The sequence below is a fragment of the Hylobates moloch genome, unplaced genomic scaffold (genome assembly GCF_009828535.3).
Source record: "Hylobates moloch isolate HMO894 unplaced genomic scaffold, HMol_V3 SCAFFOLD_7, whole genome shotgun sequence".
Classification (NCBI taxonomy): Eukaryota; Metazoa; Chordata; class Mammalia; order Primates; family Hylobatidae; genus Hylobates; species Hylobates moloch.
Window position 1 is genome coordinate 16,309,661 of NW_026652282.1, and position 16,746 is coordinate 16,326,406.

Genomic DNA, 16,746 nt, shown 5'->3' on the forward strand with positions numbered 1-16,746 from the left:
CAAAATATATATTTATATTTATAAATATTTATAAATATAAACTCAACCTCCTGAGTTTAAGCAATCCTCCCACTTTAGCATCCTGAGTAGCTGGGACTACAGATGTGTACCACCATGCCTGCATAATTTTTAAAAATTTTTTTGTAGAGATGTGGTCTCACTATATTGCCCAGGTTGGTCTCGAGCTCCTGGCCTCAAGTCATCCTTCCACCTTGGTCTCCTAAAGTGCTGGGATTACAGACAGGAGCCACTGTGCCTGGCCCTGTAATACGTTTTTTGTTAAGTGAATATATCTAAAAGTGATGACGCTTTTCCTAAACTTATGTACAGTATTCCTTTTTTGTGAAAGATGCTAGCTCCTGTTTAAAGAGAAAGAAATTTCTCTCCTCTGAAAGCCGCACTTGGCAGCAAGATTACTGGCTGGTGAGAAGCAGCGTGAGCTCGGACGCTGCAGCTGGAGTGGCAACGCCTAGCTTCCAACGAGAGCTGCTTACAGTGACTACATGTCCATGCATTCAATCGTCCATCTATCCATCCATTCACCTGGTCAGGTAAATCCTGGCGAAGATCTGGGTTCACACAGAACACAATACCCTTTCTCCAGAAGACCACTGACACAAAACTGTTTGAATTAACATTCCTACCTCCACTAACTTGGCAGAAGAAAACAAGTGCATAAACCAATATACAGGTTGGTTGTTCAATGTAATTGCTTAGCAAAAAAATATAAAGTGCATTAAGTACCAAGGAACAATAAGCCTTTCTCTGACTTTTAAAAGTGTTTTTGTGTGGCAATCCATGGCATAATAGGTTACTTAGAATGTAAGACACGCATACTAAAGAGCTTGTACAGAGGCTGGAAAGGACGACAGGAGAGGCAAAATTGAACAAAATATAAGCACTGGCACCTCCCCCTCTTTTAAGGAACCATGGCATTCAACAAGTGTTTGTTAAATGAGCCACTACCATATGCTCGACACCGTAAGGCATGTGGAGATGACAAAACACACTCTTGATCTGCTTTAAATCTGGTGAAGAAGTCCGGGGGTGTTTGCATCCCAAGTAGCACAGCATGGGGCCCAGCACTAGGCTAAACACGGGTGGCAGGCATTTGGAGGAGACAGCAATCATGAGATCTAAGGGAAGGCTTCCAGAGGAGGGCATGCTAACAGGGGCTCTCAAATCTGAAGCATGAGCAGGCGCTTGAGAGGCAGCCAGGCAAGGAGGGGTGAGCACCGTCAACAACTTGGAAGAATCTAGAGCAATGGCTGTCATGGTGTGGATTCCACCACCACTACCAGCAGCAGCAGCAGCAGCTTTTAAAAATGTAAATTCTCAGGCCCACCGGAGACCTACTGAGTCAGCAACTGTGGGGATAGCACCCAGCGATCTGTTTTGAACAAGTTCTCCAGGTGATTTGGAGGCATGCTCGAGTTTGAGAACCACTGAGTTAGAGCAGGCACTGCCCTCCCTTAAGCTGGCTAAGCAGGAATCTCAGGGCTTTCCTCCCCCACACCCTCCTGCAAACCAGTGTCTAGGGAGCTAGGCAGCCATGGGGTGTGTGGAGGGCTGGGGGCTGACCACCCTCTCCCAGGCTGCTCAGATGGCACGCACTGTTAAGAACAATTACATCTTCCACTGGCTTCACAAAACCTCTCTCATGCATCTCCCTTCATGGCCTGGACTTCTAACCACTGGATACTGGGAGACCCAGAGGCAGAGAAGAGATAAGCAGAGGAAGGAGGCAAATGGGACCTCTGTGAGCCCAGAAGTTTGGTGGTGATGATACGTGTCCCCTAGGCTTGCAAAGCCTGTACCTATCCTATAACCAGAGAGTTGCAAGCAACTCTAGAAGGCAAAGCAGCAGTTGGAATTACACTTCTCTTCGATCAGATTGTTAGAAAGAGCAGCAGGAATATTTTGGAAATTGTTATTGAGCTAACGGAAATGTTTGTAGCCCCTGGAGACTAATAGAATTTGCCAGGGTGTGGCTTCAGTGATATGCAACCTTTGCTGTTCCACATCTTCCCCATTTGTATAGCTCGTATTCTTTTCGGAAGCACTTTGGTTTACGTAAGTTTTTTCTTCTGATATACTAGCTTCTGGGCTGACCACACCACTGAAATGATCCTTGCTAAGGTCATCAAGGCTGTCAAGTGGCCCCAATATGTGCGTGTGCAAAGAACCTTCTATTGTCAGTTCATAGTAGAGGGTGGAACAGGGAGAGGCCTCACCAAGTCAACAGGGGGTGTCACACGGAGGCAGTTGTTGGACTGGACCTTGGGAGATGCCTGTAGAATGACACAGGTGAACCAGCTGCTACTCGAATGGGCTCACACGCACCTGAGATGACCACAGCTCTGTATCGACTGGGCAGCCAGCCTCCCACACACCCACGTTGCGACTTGCCTCTACATTTGAGCCTGGGAGTTGTGTTTTTGTTGTTGTCATTGTTATGAAAAGCAAATGAGCCATACTACAATACAGATGAATGTTGAAGACATCATGCTAAGTGAAATAAGCCAGTCATAAAAGGACGAATCCGCCAGGCACAGTGGCTCACACCTGTAATCCCAGCACTTTGAGAGGCCCGAGGCGGGCGCATCACCTGAGGTCGGGAGTTTGAGACCAGCCTGAACAACATGGAGAAACCCGGTATCTGCTAAAAACACAAAATTAGCCAGGCGTGGTGGTGCATGCCTGTAGTCCCAGCTACTCGGGAGGCTGGGGCAGGTGAATCCCTTGAACCCAGGAGGGGGAGGTTGCGGTGAGCCGAGATCATGCCATTGCACTCTAGCCGGGACAAGAAGAGCAAAACTCTGCCTCAAAAAAAAAAAAACAAAAAAAACAAAAAAACAAAAAAACAAAAAACAAAAGATGAATCCTGTATGATTCCACTTACTGAGGTACCTGGAGTAGTCAAATCCATAGAGACAGAAAGTAGTATGGTGGCTGCCAGGGGCTGGGAGAGGGGGTAAATGGGGAGTCACTGTTTAAAGGGTGCAGAATTTCAGATTTACAAGATGAAAAGAGTTCTGGAAATGGTTGTACAATAATGTGAACGTACTTAATGCCACTGAACAGTGCACTTAAAATGGATAGGATGGTAATTTTTACATTGCGTGTATTTTACCACTAATTAAAATTTGTCTTTAAAAGAGTAAATAAGCTCTTTTTTGTCTTACTGCAGCGTGCCTAATTCAATAGGCAATAATCAAAATAACAATGAAAATAATGTTGATTTGCATACTTGGGAATTATTTAGGTACATTCCATTATCATCCTCTATTTACAGATGAAAAAAGTGAGGTGAGAGGATAGTGTAGCCAAGCTCCTACTCCTCCCATGAATGAGGTGGGCTGAGATTCCAGCCCAGAGGTCTGTCTGACTCCAACGCAAGAGCTGTGAAGCCCATGCAACTTTCACCATGCCAACTTAGCTCATAAGAACAAAAATTCAGTGACTGTGTGTTGACATGTACACCTAAAGACCTCTGGGTCACTGAACTGCCCAGATGTGTTACACCAACACATATAATACATATATATTTTAATATTATGGTAGAAAGTTCTGGCAATGAACTTATGGAGAGAATTCAACAGTTCCTTGCTTTGTGGTAGGTATCTCAGGTCTGGAACAAACAATGTCCAACTCTGATTTCATGGAACATATGCATCCAGCCAGCTGGCCAATGAATTGTCAAGCACATCTCAGAACACATGCCTGCATAAAGCATGTCCCCAGCCTTTGAGGGTCTTAGAGCTAGAGACATTCCTGGCTCGGGGTTCCACAACAGGCTGTACAGTGAAGAGCAGAGGGAGCCTGGGCTATGGAAAGAAGCCCTGCAGAGCAGTGAGGATCAGGGGTCGCAGCCACGCATGAGATGTACATACTTGAGGCCAGCACAACATCCAGGGGGACAAAGAGGGACATGCCACCTGCATTTCCAGGCTGAAGGGCAGTTGGCCTTGCTTCTAATGAGGCCCAGGAAAAACCCCTATGTGTGAGCAGGGCCTAAATGCTGGGTACCCAGTCCTCATCTGCTATCCTGAAACCCACACTGCACCCCTCAACCTCACACTCACTCCTGCCTGAGTGCAGGAGCAAGGACAGAAGTGGCCGGTGTCTTCAGATAATTTTGCTGGAGGATGTAAGAGGGAAGCTTGAGCACCCCTTCTCCTCTCCCTTCCTCCCAAGGTCTGTGGCAGTCAGTTCCCCTCCTGTGTTCCTTCCATAGCCACCCCATACCCGACCCCGGAGGTGAGAGCACAGCAGTACCTGGTGTGTGTCAGCGGACCCACCGGTCTCTCTGGCCTTCTCGGGGGCAGTGCGCCAGCTCTGCTGAGAGAATTGGTCTTAGGTGGTCGAGGCTTTTTTGGCGGTATGGCAGGAACGGAGGGCTTCTGTAAATCCAGTTTTGGCTCTCTCTCTGGTCTTTCTTTAAATCATTGTTTAAAGAAAACAGATAGATCGAGTGTAAGTGACAGTACTTAGATGCAGATCACTCATTTCCTGCTAAAAAAAAAAAAAAATACCGATGCTATTTCTGAAGGTGAACGTGGAAGGCCAAGAGCACCACTTATTCTTTGTCAGGTTAGAAGACGTCCCACAGAGCTCACTGTTCCCTCCCTTGCACACTTTCACTCATGCTGGTCCTTCTGCCTGAAGCGCCCTTCTGGCCACCGCCCACCTTCAGCATACTCCAGCTCTTCCTTCGAAGCCTGGCTGAAACGTGACACTGTCATGTTCCCTTCCCAACAGCTCAAAGGCAGACTTCCTTCCTTCCTCACCTGAGCATTACAGGGCAGCGCTTTACAAACACGCTCAGACACTTCCTGGGTGTTTCCATGTTTGGCACAGCCTGTAGGCCGACAGCCCCTGAGGGCAGGGCCCAAGTCTGGTCATCTCCTCAGAGCTGTATGTGGGGCTGGCAATGGAGTCAGGGCTCAGCAGAGGGCTGAGGGGTTTGGTCAATGGCCCACGGGACCTGCTGGGTATGGGAAGGAAAGAGGCCTGACACATCTCAGGATGGCCTCTGAAAAGGGCCATGAGCCAATCAAAGGGAGAGCATTTCAGGGAACAATGAGTTCTGGATTCTTCTTGTGCACAGTTTGAACTTGGAAGGCAAACTAGGACTTCACAGGTATAAGGTTTCCAAGGCTTTTTGGAGTCAGAGATATTAGAATGAAGTTGAAGCCAGATCGGTTGGCCAAACGGGGGCAGTGTTCAGTGACAACCTCATATTTTCTGTTCCCAACTAGCCTTGCTCCGTGTGTGGTATAAAAAGCATACATCCACATTCTTCTTGATAAAGATGGAACTTGAGAGAGTTGCCCAATGGACTATAGGCAGGCTCCCTATGCTTACTTGTAAGATGGTACTCAGGACACCTTTTACTTGCAAACACAGACTCATGTTGTTTGGGTGCCCAGATGGTTGGCAAAAGGTTAAAAAAAAACCCCATCAGGGCTAGGCGCGGTGGCTCACATCTGTAATCTCAGAGCTTTGGGAGGGCAAGGTGGAAGGATCACTTGAGGCCAGGAGTTCGAGACCAGCCTGGGCAACACAGTAAAACCCCGTCTCTACAAAAACTAGCCGGGCATGGTAGCATACACCTGTAGTCCCAGCTATTCCGGAGGCTGAGGCGGGAGGATCTTGAACCCAAGAGTTTGAGTCTGCAGTGAGCTACAGTCGCACCACTGCACTCCAGGCTGGGTGACAGAGCAAGACCCTGTCTCTAAAAAAATAAAATCAAAATAAACCCATCAGGTACTATTATGCTCATCCCCACAATGTGGGGAAATATGCTCCAATCAGGAATGCTGGGAACTCATTTCATGGCACACAGGGGCCAGAGGAGGAAGGGCTCTGTTGAAATGCAAAGCAGGGGACATTTCTCCTATTGCAGCAGGACAGGGACAGGAACTCCAGCAGCCTGCAGGATGAATGGAAAAGGGAGTTTGTGCTGACCCAACAGGGAGACCAAATCTCCGGGTAGGCCTGATTCCCTGGCTTCCCTATTGCATCTGACCAGGGATTCTGCCTCCCTGACCGGCTGTGGCATAGAATAAGGGATCATGGGAGGGGAAGGAACCAGAGATGTGGGGCCACTTGGTCAGCCAACTAGGGTGGTTGTTCACATGTAACCTAGTCCGTATGTCAGCATGGACTAGTGCAGGAAGTGTCCCCATCACGGAGCCTGGCTATTACCCAGAAACTAGCCATGTGTCCTCCATGAGGACAGAGGGTGGTGTCTGGTTATTTCACATCACACACTTTTTTTTTTTAGACAGGGTCTCACTCTGTTGCTCAGGCTGGAGTACAGTGGCATGATCACAGCTCACAGCAGTCTTGATCTCCAGACTCAAGCGATCCGTCCACCTCAGCCTCCCAAAATAGCTGGGATTATGGACACAGACTACCAGGCCTGGCCATTTTTTTTTTTTTTTTTTTTTTTTGGTAGAGACAGGGTCTTGTTATGTTGCCCAGGTTGGTCTTGAACTCCTGGGCTCAAGTGATCCTCCCGCCTCAGCCTCCCAAAGTACTGGGATTACAGGTGTGAGCCACTGTGCCTGGCCATACCAATGCTTTTATACAAAGAGTTATTCATATAGTATATACTCAATGGCTGTTTTTTTTTCATCAATCTGTGACACAGACCTGGCCTTCACAATGAGGTTCCACAAGTCAAGTTCTAACTGCTCACTGTGAAAGAAAGAGATATAGCTTCTTAAGAGCTGGCAATGTTGGTAAAATTTTTGGCAGGCTGATATGAAATATTAAATTTCACAATAAAATTTCATGAGGCCACCAAGGAGCACCTCCAAATAATTACATTCATTAATTCAGCATTTCTCTTGTGACTTAAAAATAACGGCTTTTTAAAATGGAATTTGCTCAGCCTCCTGTTCATAATAACGTAGCACTTTTCCCATAAAAATGTGTGATCAATCAAATCCTAGACACCTAATAAAATGAGTCCTTCTACAGTATGCAGATTTCTTTGGGAGAGACTCTCAAAATGGCAGGAGTCAAACACGTTCATAAACCTGATTGCAGGACACACATTAACCTACTTCCCTGCCAATGACACTCCTGACCACCTTCACGAGACTCTGGGGACCAAGCTGCTTTCCCAGTATTACCATGCCACCCTCCCCTCCTCCACCATCCTTGACCAAGGACGTTTGTCTGTAATAACGTTACCCAGAGTCAAGGGTCCATGAGTGACCAAAGAAAAGAGCTTTCATTTGTTTATTTATCTGGACATGAATTTCACTAAGCCAAATCCATCCATCAACAGTGAATGAGCACCTTGGGACACTAGGCATGAAGGACAGGCTAAGCGGAAACTGACAGATATATACCAGGCCCTAAAGGAACTTACATCCGACTTCAGGGTGCGGAGAGGGTGGCCATGGTAGAGACATCAGGAAATAGCAGCAATGTGTTAATTGACTAGACTGGTTATTTTTCATCTGATGAGAAATTCTGGTCCCACGAAGTGCCACATAACCCTTTCCTACTTCCTTAGCAAGAGGATTTGTAAAAACAATCAAAACAAAACCGTGATTACCATATTCCAAAGGAAAAGCAAATTCTGTGGGTATTCTGGACTAGCCGTGTAACAGACAGCTTCAGCTCTTGCTGTTCTGGAAGTGCCAATGAAGAATTTATTTCATACCTTTTTCTTCCGTTCTGTTTGGAAGCATTTCTGGTCTTTCAGGAGGTATCTTTTTAATTTCATGTTTTCTCTCAGTGGTGCCTACGAGGGAAAGGGTAATAGTGATCAGAAAATATTTTCTCTATTCAATTATTAGACACACCAGCATTTAAATCTTTATTAGGTAGAGCAAAGTCAATAAGTTTTCTTCCCCTGAGTTGGGCGTTAGCATTATCTGGCAAACACGAGCTGTTTAGAAACAGAGCAGAAGTCATTTCTGGCCTATGTCATTAAGTTCACCTGCCTATGTATCCTTAATTTATAAGAATACCACTAATAATATTTTCGGATATTTAAGCCTGATTTCCTTAGGCATCAATATAGTCACAAGAAATCACTGGGTGGGGGTGGAGAATGTATATAAATAAATGTCAATTATCAAACTTTACAAATAAGGGACCACTGAATGTTGTGTTCTACCAAAAAAAGGGGGTTTCATAGGAATCTGGATCCCATTTTGTAGCCATTTTAAAACAGGGCCTGGAATTATCTGATACTCCTCCCAGTAAGAGGTGAGGTCTACATCCCCTTGCCAGGAATGTGGGTGGGCCTGTGACTGCTTCAATCAGTGGCAGGAATGATACCACATAACTTCCAAAGCTGAGTCATAAAAGTCCCTGTAGTTTATGCTTTATTTGCTGGAATACTGAACTTCTATGTAAGAAGTCAACTACCCTAGAGAGGCCACATACAGATGCTCCAGCCTATAGCCCCAGCTGAGCCCAGCCTTCCAGGCACCCTTGCCAAGGGGAGCCAGACATGTGAGGGAAACATTCATCTTCAAAGTGGATCCTCCAGCTTCAGCTAGTTCGGTATTCCCAGCTGAGGTCCCAGATATGACGGAGCAGAGACAAGCCATCCCAGCCATGGTCTGTTCTTGACTCCCAGAATCCATGAACATAAGAAGGCTGTTGCTTTATGCCACCAAATTTGGGGTCCTTCAAGTATTACATTTTTTCAAATGTACCACTTAGCACTTAGCCTTTACCCACATGGACTGCAGCTGCTCCCTTACCTGGGGTTTTCTCATTGGTGCCAGTGGCCTCAGGCATGTAAGAGCACTTGAGAAATAGCTAAAGCATAAACCAGTCAAAAGTACTCCTCTTATGTATGGACTGGGTTGAGTTCTTAACAAACTCTTCCCATGACCAGTTCCAAAGATGGGTGCTTGGTGCTAGAAATCTCAATTACACAACCTCAGAGAACAAAAGAAGTTAAAAAAATATCCACCAAACACACCCTTTACTTAATTCCTCTTAATGACTCACTACAAATTAATCACCGCATCTCATTTCTGTCAATTTCATATCTGTTTTTTTTTGGTAAAATAATCAAACGCAAGGAAAGTTGACGATGAAGAAAATATGAATATCTATCTCCCCATTACAAAGCAGTTCCCACGATCATTCAGGCAGGATAAATGAGCAGTAATCTATAAAGATTAAATGCCATCCTGCTTTGCCCCACACAGACCCATCATAAACTTTGGTAAAATTGTTTTTAAAAGGTAACAATTTGCCTACCATGCTACAATCTACTCACCTAACTATAATTAAGTCAGTATCATTCCTAGAGACACAGAAAGAACTGACAATCCTACTATACTGAAGAATCCAATCTTAGCTACATTCTAGACTGCCTGAGCCTTGGACTCCTCAACTAATCTCCACGGTCTCTGATCAATTACCAAGGCCTATAGGGAAAGGGGTCTTCAGAGAAAAGCAAATAAATAGCTTGCTTCAATTTCAACACAATAAAATATATGGCCAGAACCACTAGGTGGCAAAATGAAACTGCTCAATGCAAACAAGGATGGGGGTGGAGCAAAAGATGTAATTAACGTCCCATTTCAGGACTTAATCTCTATAATTCTCAACTATGCCAAAGGGAATGGGAAAGGAATTTGGGGTCAAGTTTTTCCTCCTAACTTGGTGGGCCAAAAGAACTTAAAAATCACTTCTTAATAAGTTTATAAATAAACCTATCTTGAAATTTATTCATAATTTAACTGTTATAGAAATATCATAATTGTGAATGTGTAGAACTAAAAATACCCCTTCTCTTCTATTTTAGTTGTTAATTTTTAAAAAATGCTACTTAACTAATTACTCATGGAGGAATTTTTCCCTATAATTAATTTTAACTATTATAAAGAGGAGTTCTACTGGGAAATATGAAATATCTTTTTATATATAAGAATCCAGTGTGAAACGAGCTACCAAATGTTCAACATCAATTCTTCCTATATTATTCAACCTGAATATCTGAACTACACAGAAAAAAAGTGAATTAGACTCTTCAAAATTAAACAAGAATCATAAGGAAAAGTATTTATTGCTAGAAAAACATCTTTTTGTTGAGGAGTAAGTGAAGTCAGTACAAATTTTGGTTAATGACATGGGACAGATATTGAAAATTCAGCAACACTATACATGCACAACAATGCTATGACCTGTGGGAAACAATCTTCCCCAAGCTGACCTTCAACTGGGCACAGGTGAAACAGGGCAATTAAGTTCTTTTCTCCTCAAAAGCTGTTTACTTAAAAAACCCAAACTTTTTTTTTTTTTTAATTCTTTCTGATCATTCTCTTTGGGAGCCTAGATTTTTACACTATATCAGGGTCACATTTTAATGGTATGTTTATCTTTTAGGAAAAACAGAAGTATCTTTAAAACCTGCCTGCTGAGATCAAATCATAACTCTTCCCAAGTAGTCAATCTATGGCACTTGAACCAGGAATCCTGAACTCTACACTGAGGATGATTTGAATATATGCAAAAAGAAAGACGCATATTTTATTTGATGGAACTGAAAGGTACATTACCTGCCCCTTGTTTGATGACAGGAGCGGATGGAGGTGGTGGCTTCTTGGGTCTCTGAAAAATTAATAAAAATTACACCACGTGAGATTGTTGGCAAGCCTGTCTTCTCACAGAAGGACCACAGACATTGTTTTCTATGTACAGTTTGGACAATTTAAAGAACCTCTCCAAAAAAATTGAGCAATTCTCTCTCCAGGGACGTCAGTTTTTGGCACCTCTAAACAAACACTAAAATAAATCCAGTCGGCAAAACAAAACTCCAATCGACAAATGAAACGCCATTTCCCCCTTTCTAAATTTGTAACACCCTTCTGGAAAAGCACGGCTCAGCAAAAATGGCCTGAAACCAGCAAGCACAATGGTACTCCTACGCTGAAGCTGCATTTGCAATTAAGATTTAATCTGCTGAATAACCATGCAATTCGAAAAGAGTCACTGTAAAGATTCAAAATCGAATCTGCTCTGGATGTAGGACTTTCAACAAAATGCAGGCTGAGGGCCCACCACAGCCACATCAGGTTGCAAGCCTTCTGCCCCTTTCTACACCGAGGCTGGCAGGCCATTTGTTAGACACCCCACAGACTCATTGTACACGTGATAAACTGGAACAGAGAGGGATTTTGTTGTTGTTGTTTTTTGGGTTTTTTTTTTTGCATATCAGCCGTGATTTGTTTTTCTCACACGCTGTCACTCTGCAGGTGATGGAGGTAGCAGTGCAATCAATGGCATTCATCCCTGAACTGGTTCCAGAGTAGCCAGCATTTTCTTGCCACCCAGGATTGACTGTGGGAGAGAGATGATCAGGCTGGACTTGGCAAATTATTCTATGGCCAAAGAATCCAGCCAGGGCACTGTTCTCAGACAGCTGTGTTAGGGGGAAGCAGTGATCTCTGATTCTGGGTGCATATGTGTGCGCGCACGTGTGTCATTCTTAATGTTTTACTGTATTGTCTCTATGAGTGCAGAGAAATATACTTTATTAAAATAAAGAAAGCTGCTCTAAGAGCCACCTGCCCTTACACACAGGTCCTCCGTGGGATGGATGTGTTTCTGCCTCATGATCTCACATTATTCTTTCCCCTTTTGCCAGCCCCTTCTAGCTCTCCACTAACTCTTTTTCTTCCTCCTCCCTTCTCTGTCATTGTGTTAATTATCCTGGGGACAGATGTGTGTTTACCTAACAAAAGTATCAGTGAAGTTCTGCCAGTTAACCTTCATCTCGGAATCAGAGTACAGGCATACCTCAGAGATACTGCAAACTCGGTTTTAGATCACTGCAATAAAGCGAGTCACAGGAATTTTTTTGGTTTCCTGGTGCATGTAAAAGTTATGTTTATGCTCTACTGTAGTTTATTCAGTGTGCAATAGCATGTCTAAAAAAGCAATGTATGTACCTTAATTTAAAAATACTTCACTGCTAGAAAAAAACTAATGATCATCTGAGCCTTCAGCGAGTTGTAAACTTTTTGCTGGGGGAGGATCTTGCCTCAATGTTGACAGCAGCTGACTGATCAGGGTGGTGGTGGCTGAAGGTTGGGGTGACTGTAGCAATTCCTTAAAATAAGACAACAATGAAGTTTGCCATATAGATTGACTTTCTTTCGTGAAAAATTTTTCTGTTTCATGCGATGCTGTTTGATACCATTTTACCCAGAGTAGAACATCTTTCAATACTGGAGTCAATCCTCTCAAATCCTGCCACTGCTTTATCAACTAAGCATATGTAATACTCTAAACCCGTTGTTGTCATTTCAACAATATTCACAGCATCTTCACCAGGAGTAGATTCTATCTCAAGAAATCACTCTCTTCGCTCATCCATAAGAAGTAACTCTTCATTCATTCAAGGTTGATCATGAGATTGCAGCAATTCAGTCACATCTTCAGGCTCCAATTCGAATTCTAGTTCTCTTGCTATTTCCGCCACATCTGCAGTTACTTCCTCCACTGAAGTCTTGAACCCCTGAAAGTCATCCCTGAGGGTTGGAATCAACTTCTTCCAAACCCCTGTTATTGTTGATACTTTGACCTCCTCCCATGAATCAAAAGTATTCTTACCGGTATCTAGAATGGTGAGCCCTTTCCAGAATTATTTCAATTGACTTTCCCCAGATCCATCAGAGGAATCACTATCTACGGCAGCTATAGCCTTATAAAATGTATTTCTTAAATAATAAGACTTGAAAGTTGAAAAGACTCTGATCCATGGGCTGCAGAATGGATGTTGTAGTAGCAGGCATGAAAACGGCATTCATCTTGTTATACATCTCCATCAGAGCTCTTGGGTGACCAGGTGCATTGTCAATAAGCAGTAATATTTTGAAAGGAATCTTTTTTTCTAAGCAGTAGGTCTCAACAGTGGGCTTAAAATATTTAGTAAACCATGCTGTAAACAGATGTGCTATCATCTAGGCTTTGTTTTTCCATCTATAGAACAGAGGCAGAGTAGATTTAGCATAATTCTTTTTTGTTGTTTTTGTTTCTGAGACAGGGTCTCTGTTGCCCAGGCTGGAGTGCAGTGGTGCGATCATGGCTCACTGCAGCCTTGACCTCCCAGGCTCAAGAGATCCTCTCACTTCAGCTTCCCAAATAGCTGAGGCCACAGGTGTACACCACCACAACTGGCTAGTTTTATTATTTGTAGAGATGGAGTCTTGCTATGTTGCCCAGGCTGGTCTCAAACTCCTAGGCTCAAGTGATCCTCCTGCCTTGGCCTCCCAAAGTGCTGGGATTATAGGCATGAGCTGCCGTGTCTGGCTGTATAATTCTTAAGTGCCCCAGGATTTTCAGAATGGTAAATGAGCACCAGCTTCAACTTAAAGTCACCAGATGCATTAGCTCCTACTAAGAGAGTCAGCCTGCCCTTTGAAGCTTTGAGGCCAGATATCAACTTCTCTAGCTATGAAAGTCCTAGATTATATCTTCTTTCAATCGAAGGCTGTTTCATCAATGGAAAATCTGTTGTTTAGTGTAGCCACCTTCATCAAAGCTAGATCTTCTGAATAACTTGCTGCAGCTTCTCCATCAGCACTTGCTGCTTCACCTTGTACTTTTATGTTATAGAGATGGTGTCTTTCCTTAAACCTCAATAACCAACCTCTGCTGGCTTCCAACTTTTCTTGTGCAGCTTCTTCACTTCTCTCAGCCTTCATAGACTTGAATAGAGTTAGGGCCTTGCTCTGAATTAGACCTTGGCTTAAAGAAGTGTTGTGGCTGGTTTTTTCTTCTATTCAGACCACTCAAACTTTCTCCATATCATCAGTAAGTCTGTTTTTATTTACTTTATTTATTTATTTATTTATTTATTTATTTATAGAGATGGAGTCTCATTATGTTGCCCAGGCTGGCCTCGAGCTCCTGGGCTCAAGTGATCCTCCCATCTTGGCCTCCCAAAGTGCTGAGATAACAGGCGTGAGCCACCATGCCTGGCAATAAGGCTGTTTTACTTTCTTATCATTCATGTGTTTACTGGAGTAGCACTTTTAATTTCCTTCACGAATTTTTCCTTTGCATTCACAGCTTGTCTAACTGTTTAGTGCAAGAGGCCTAGCTTTTGGCCTGTCTCAGCTTTCAACATGCCTTCTTCACTAAGCTCAATCATTTCTAGCTTTTGATTTAAAGTGAGAGATATGTGGCTTTTCCTTTCACTTGAACACTTAGAGGCTATCACAGGGGTGTTAGTTTGCCTCATTTCAACATTGTTATGTACCAGGAAATAGTGAAGCCCAAGGAGAGGAAGAGATGGGGAATCATAGGTCAATGGAGTAGTCAGAACACACACAACATTGATCAATTAAGTTTGCCGTCTTATATGGGCACAGTTTATGGTGCCTCAAAACAATTACAATAGCAATGTCAAAGATCACTGATCACAGATTACCCATAACAGGTATAATAATAATAAAGTTTGAAATGTTGTGAGAATTACCAAAATGTAACACAGAGACATGAAGTGAGCACACGCTGTTGGGAAAATGGTGCCAGTAGGTTTGCTCCACATAGGGTTACCACAACCATTGAATTTGTAAAAAATGCAATATCTGAAACACAATAAAGGAACGCACAGAAGAATGAAGTATGCCTGTCATTCCTTATTTACAAAACTGCCAACACCCTGTGGCCTTATTCTTCCCAGCCAAGTCCCAAGGACGCCTACTCCTGGACATCTTCCTCACTCCTTGCTGGTCTGAATTTTTCTATAACCAATTTCACATGAGCCTCCTTTCGCTGAGGCCGTTACCCCAGCAACCTTGCCTCAAACCACAGGGCCCCAAATTTAAAAACGACAATTACAAGTCATCACATTTTCCAAGATTACTGGTCAAAGAAAAAAACATCCCTTTACTGTTGTGTCACATTTGGCATGTAGCAGACACATGAAATGTGACAGAGCAGAGCAGAGGGGTACCAGGGGAGGGAGAGAGGAAAATGTTGCACTAACAGTGTATGAAAAGTGTGGTCACAGCAAGCATGTGTGTGAATGTGGCAAAGGACAGAGACAGAAGTGTGAAGTTTTGTTCGGAAACCCGGCAGTTGCAGAGGCAGTTGGGGGCACAGTTTTGAAAGGAAGGAACAGTTTGTGAGCTGTCTGTCTTGCATCTACCACTCTTGATCAATGCTGGCCAGGTGCCTGCTTTGCTTACTAGCAGAGGGGGTTTACAAGTTTTCCTCTTTTTTAATCCTTTACTGACTTCACTTTCTCTGGTTCCATCAAACTTAGCCTTCATGCTTTTTCAAAGGAGAAAAAGTGCCACATTTTCAAACAGGATGTCTTTAAGGTAATTCTAAATAAAAATCAGGGCCAGGGTTCTATGCAGCTCTAGACTGTCCCCCTCCCCCAAATGATTCATAAAGTATTGCACACGGGCCTACAATGTTTTTTTAAAAATGCAACAGGCGCCGGGCACAGTGGCTCACGCCTGTAATCCCAGCACTTTGGGAGGCAGAGGTGGGCGGATCACGAGGTCAGGAGATCGAAACCACAGTGAAACCCCGTCTCTACTAAAAATACAAAAAATTAGCTGGGCGCAGTGGCAGACACCTGTAGTCCCAGCTGCTCAGGAGGCTGAGGCAGGAGAATGGCGTGAACCTGGGGGGCAGAGCTTGCAGTGAGCCGAGATCGCGCCACTGCACTCCAGCCTGGGCGACAGGGCGAGACTCTGTCTAAAAAAAAAAAAAAAAAAAAAAATGCAACAGGCCCAGCACTTTGGGAGACCGAAGCAGGGAGACTGCCTGTGCTCAGGAGTTTGAGACCAGCCTGGGCAACACGGTGAAACCCCATCTCTACAAAAAATACAAAAAGTTAGTCGGGCATGGTGGCACATGCCTGTGGTCCCATCTACTCGGGAGGCTGAGGCAGGAGGGTTGCTTGAGCCTGGGAGGCAGAGGCTGCAGTGAGCTGAGATCGTGCCACTGCACTCTAGCCTGGGCAACAGAGGGAAACCCTGTCTCAATTAAAAAAAAAAAAAGAAACAAATTAAAAATTTCTTTTTAAATGCAACAGGAAGACAAGGCAGTGTGAACTGAGAAGGCAAAACAGGTGATTCTCCAGCAAAATGTGACAGTAGAAAATTCATCACAGGAGTTCACTATTCTCAAATAAAAAGACATGAAAAGATCATTTAGTTGATTTCCCTCCAAACATCCAATTGTGACTGGATAAAGAAAATGGGGCTGGGGTCCTCCGGGCTAAGTAGTAGGTCAAGGTTTCCTGTGTGGAGTTTAACAGTAATAAGATATTAACCAGCTCCTATAGGTGCACACACACAAACATCCTTTCACCTCAGGCAAGTATTTAAGTCCTGAGTTTCTAGAGGCACTTGTTCTATTTATTCTCTTTATCCTTCCCTCCATGGTGAAGGTAAAATGCTCCAGCTCCAACCTCAGGTGGCTTCAGCCTGCTCAATTTGCAGGTAAGTGCTAAAAAAAAAAACAGTGGATATTAAGAGCTGCAAGTCATCATAGGCGTCCCCCCTGCAGCTGAGATCACTGAGACCCAGAAAGGCTGTTTCAACAGCTAGTTGGTAGCCAGAGGGCCCAGAACTCTACATTTCTCAATGTCCAGGCTATGGGAATTCATTTCACAAGAACCAACATGAATATAATGGTAACAAAATCAATGAACCCACATTTTCTGACTTCTGGGGGAGCCGAATGCCTTCCATAGTCTTCATATACGGAGGGAGCACAGGCCTAAGT

The 16,746-nt window shown here is 43.9% G+C and overlaps 1 protein-coding gene across 1 annotated transcript in view; it reads right to left on the reverse strand.

Moving 5' to 3' along the window:
* SH3KBP1 (SH3 domain containing kinase binding protein 1) overlaps positions 1 to 16,746 on the reverse strand; it is a 311,149-nt gene that overhangs the window by 52,379 nt on the left and 242,024 nt on the right. Inside the window, exons 11-13 of the mRNA XM_058441837.1 lie at positions 10,551 to 10,602; positions 7,685 to 7,765; positions 4,279 to 4,438 (exon numbers count right to left, since the gene is read on the reverse strand). Coding sequence (XP_058297820.1) covers positions 4,279 to 4,438; positions 7,685 to 7,765; positions 10,551 to 10,602 — 293 coding nt within the window. The remainder of the gene's footprint in view (positions 1 to 4,278; positions 4,439 to 7,684; positions 7,766 to 10,550; positions 10,603 to 16,746) is intronic.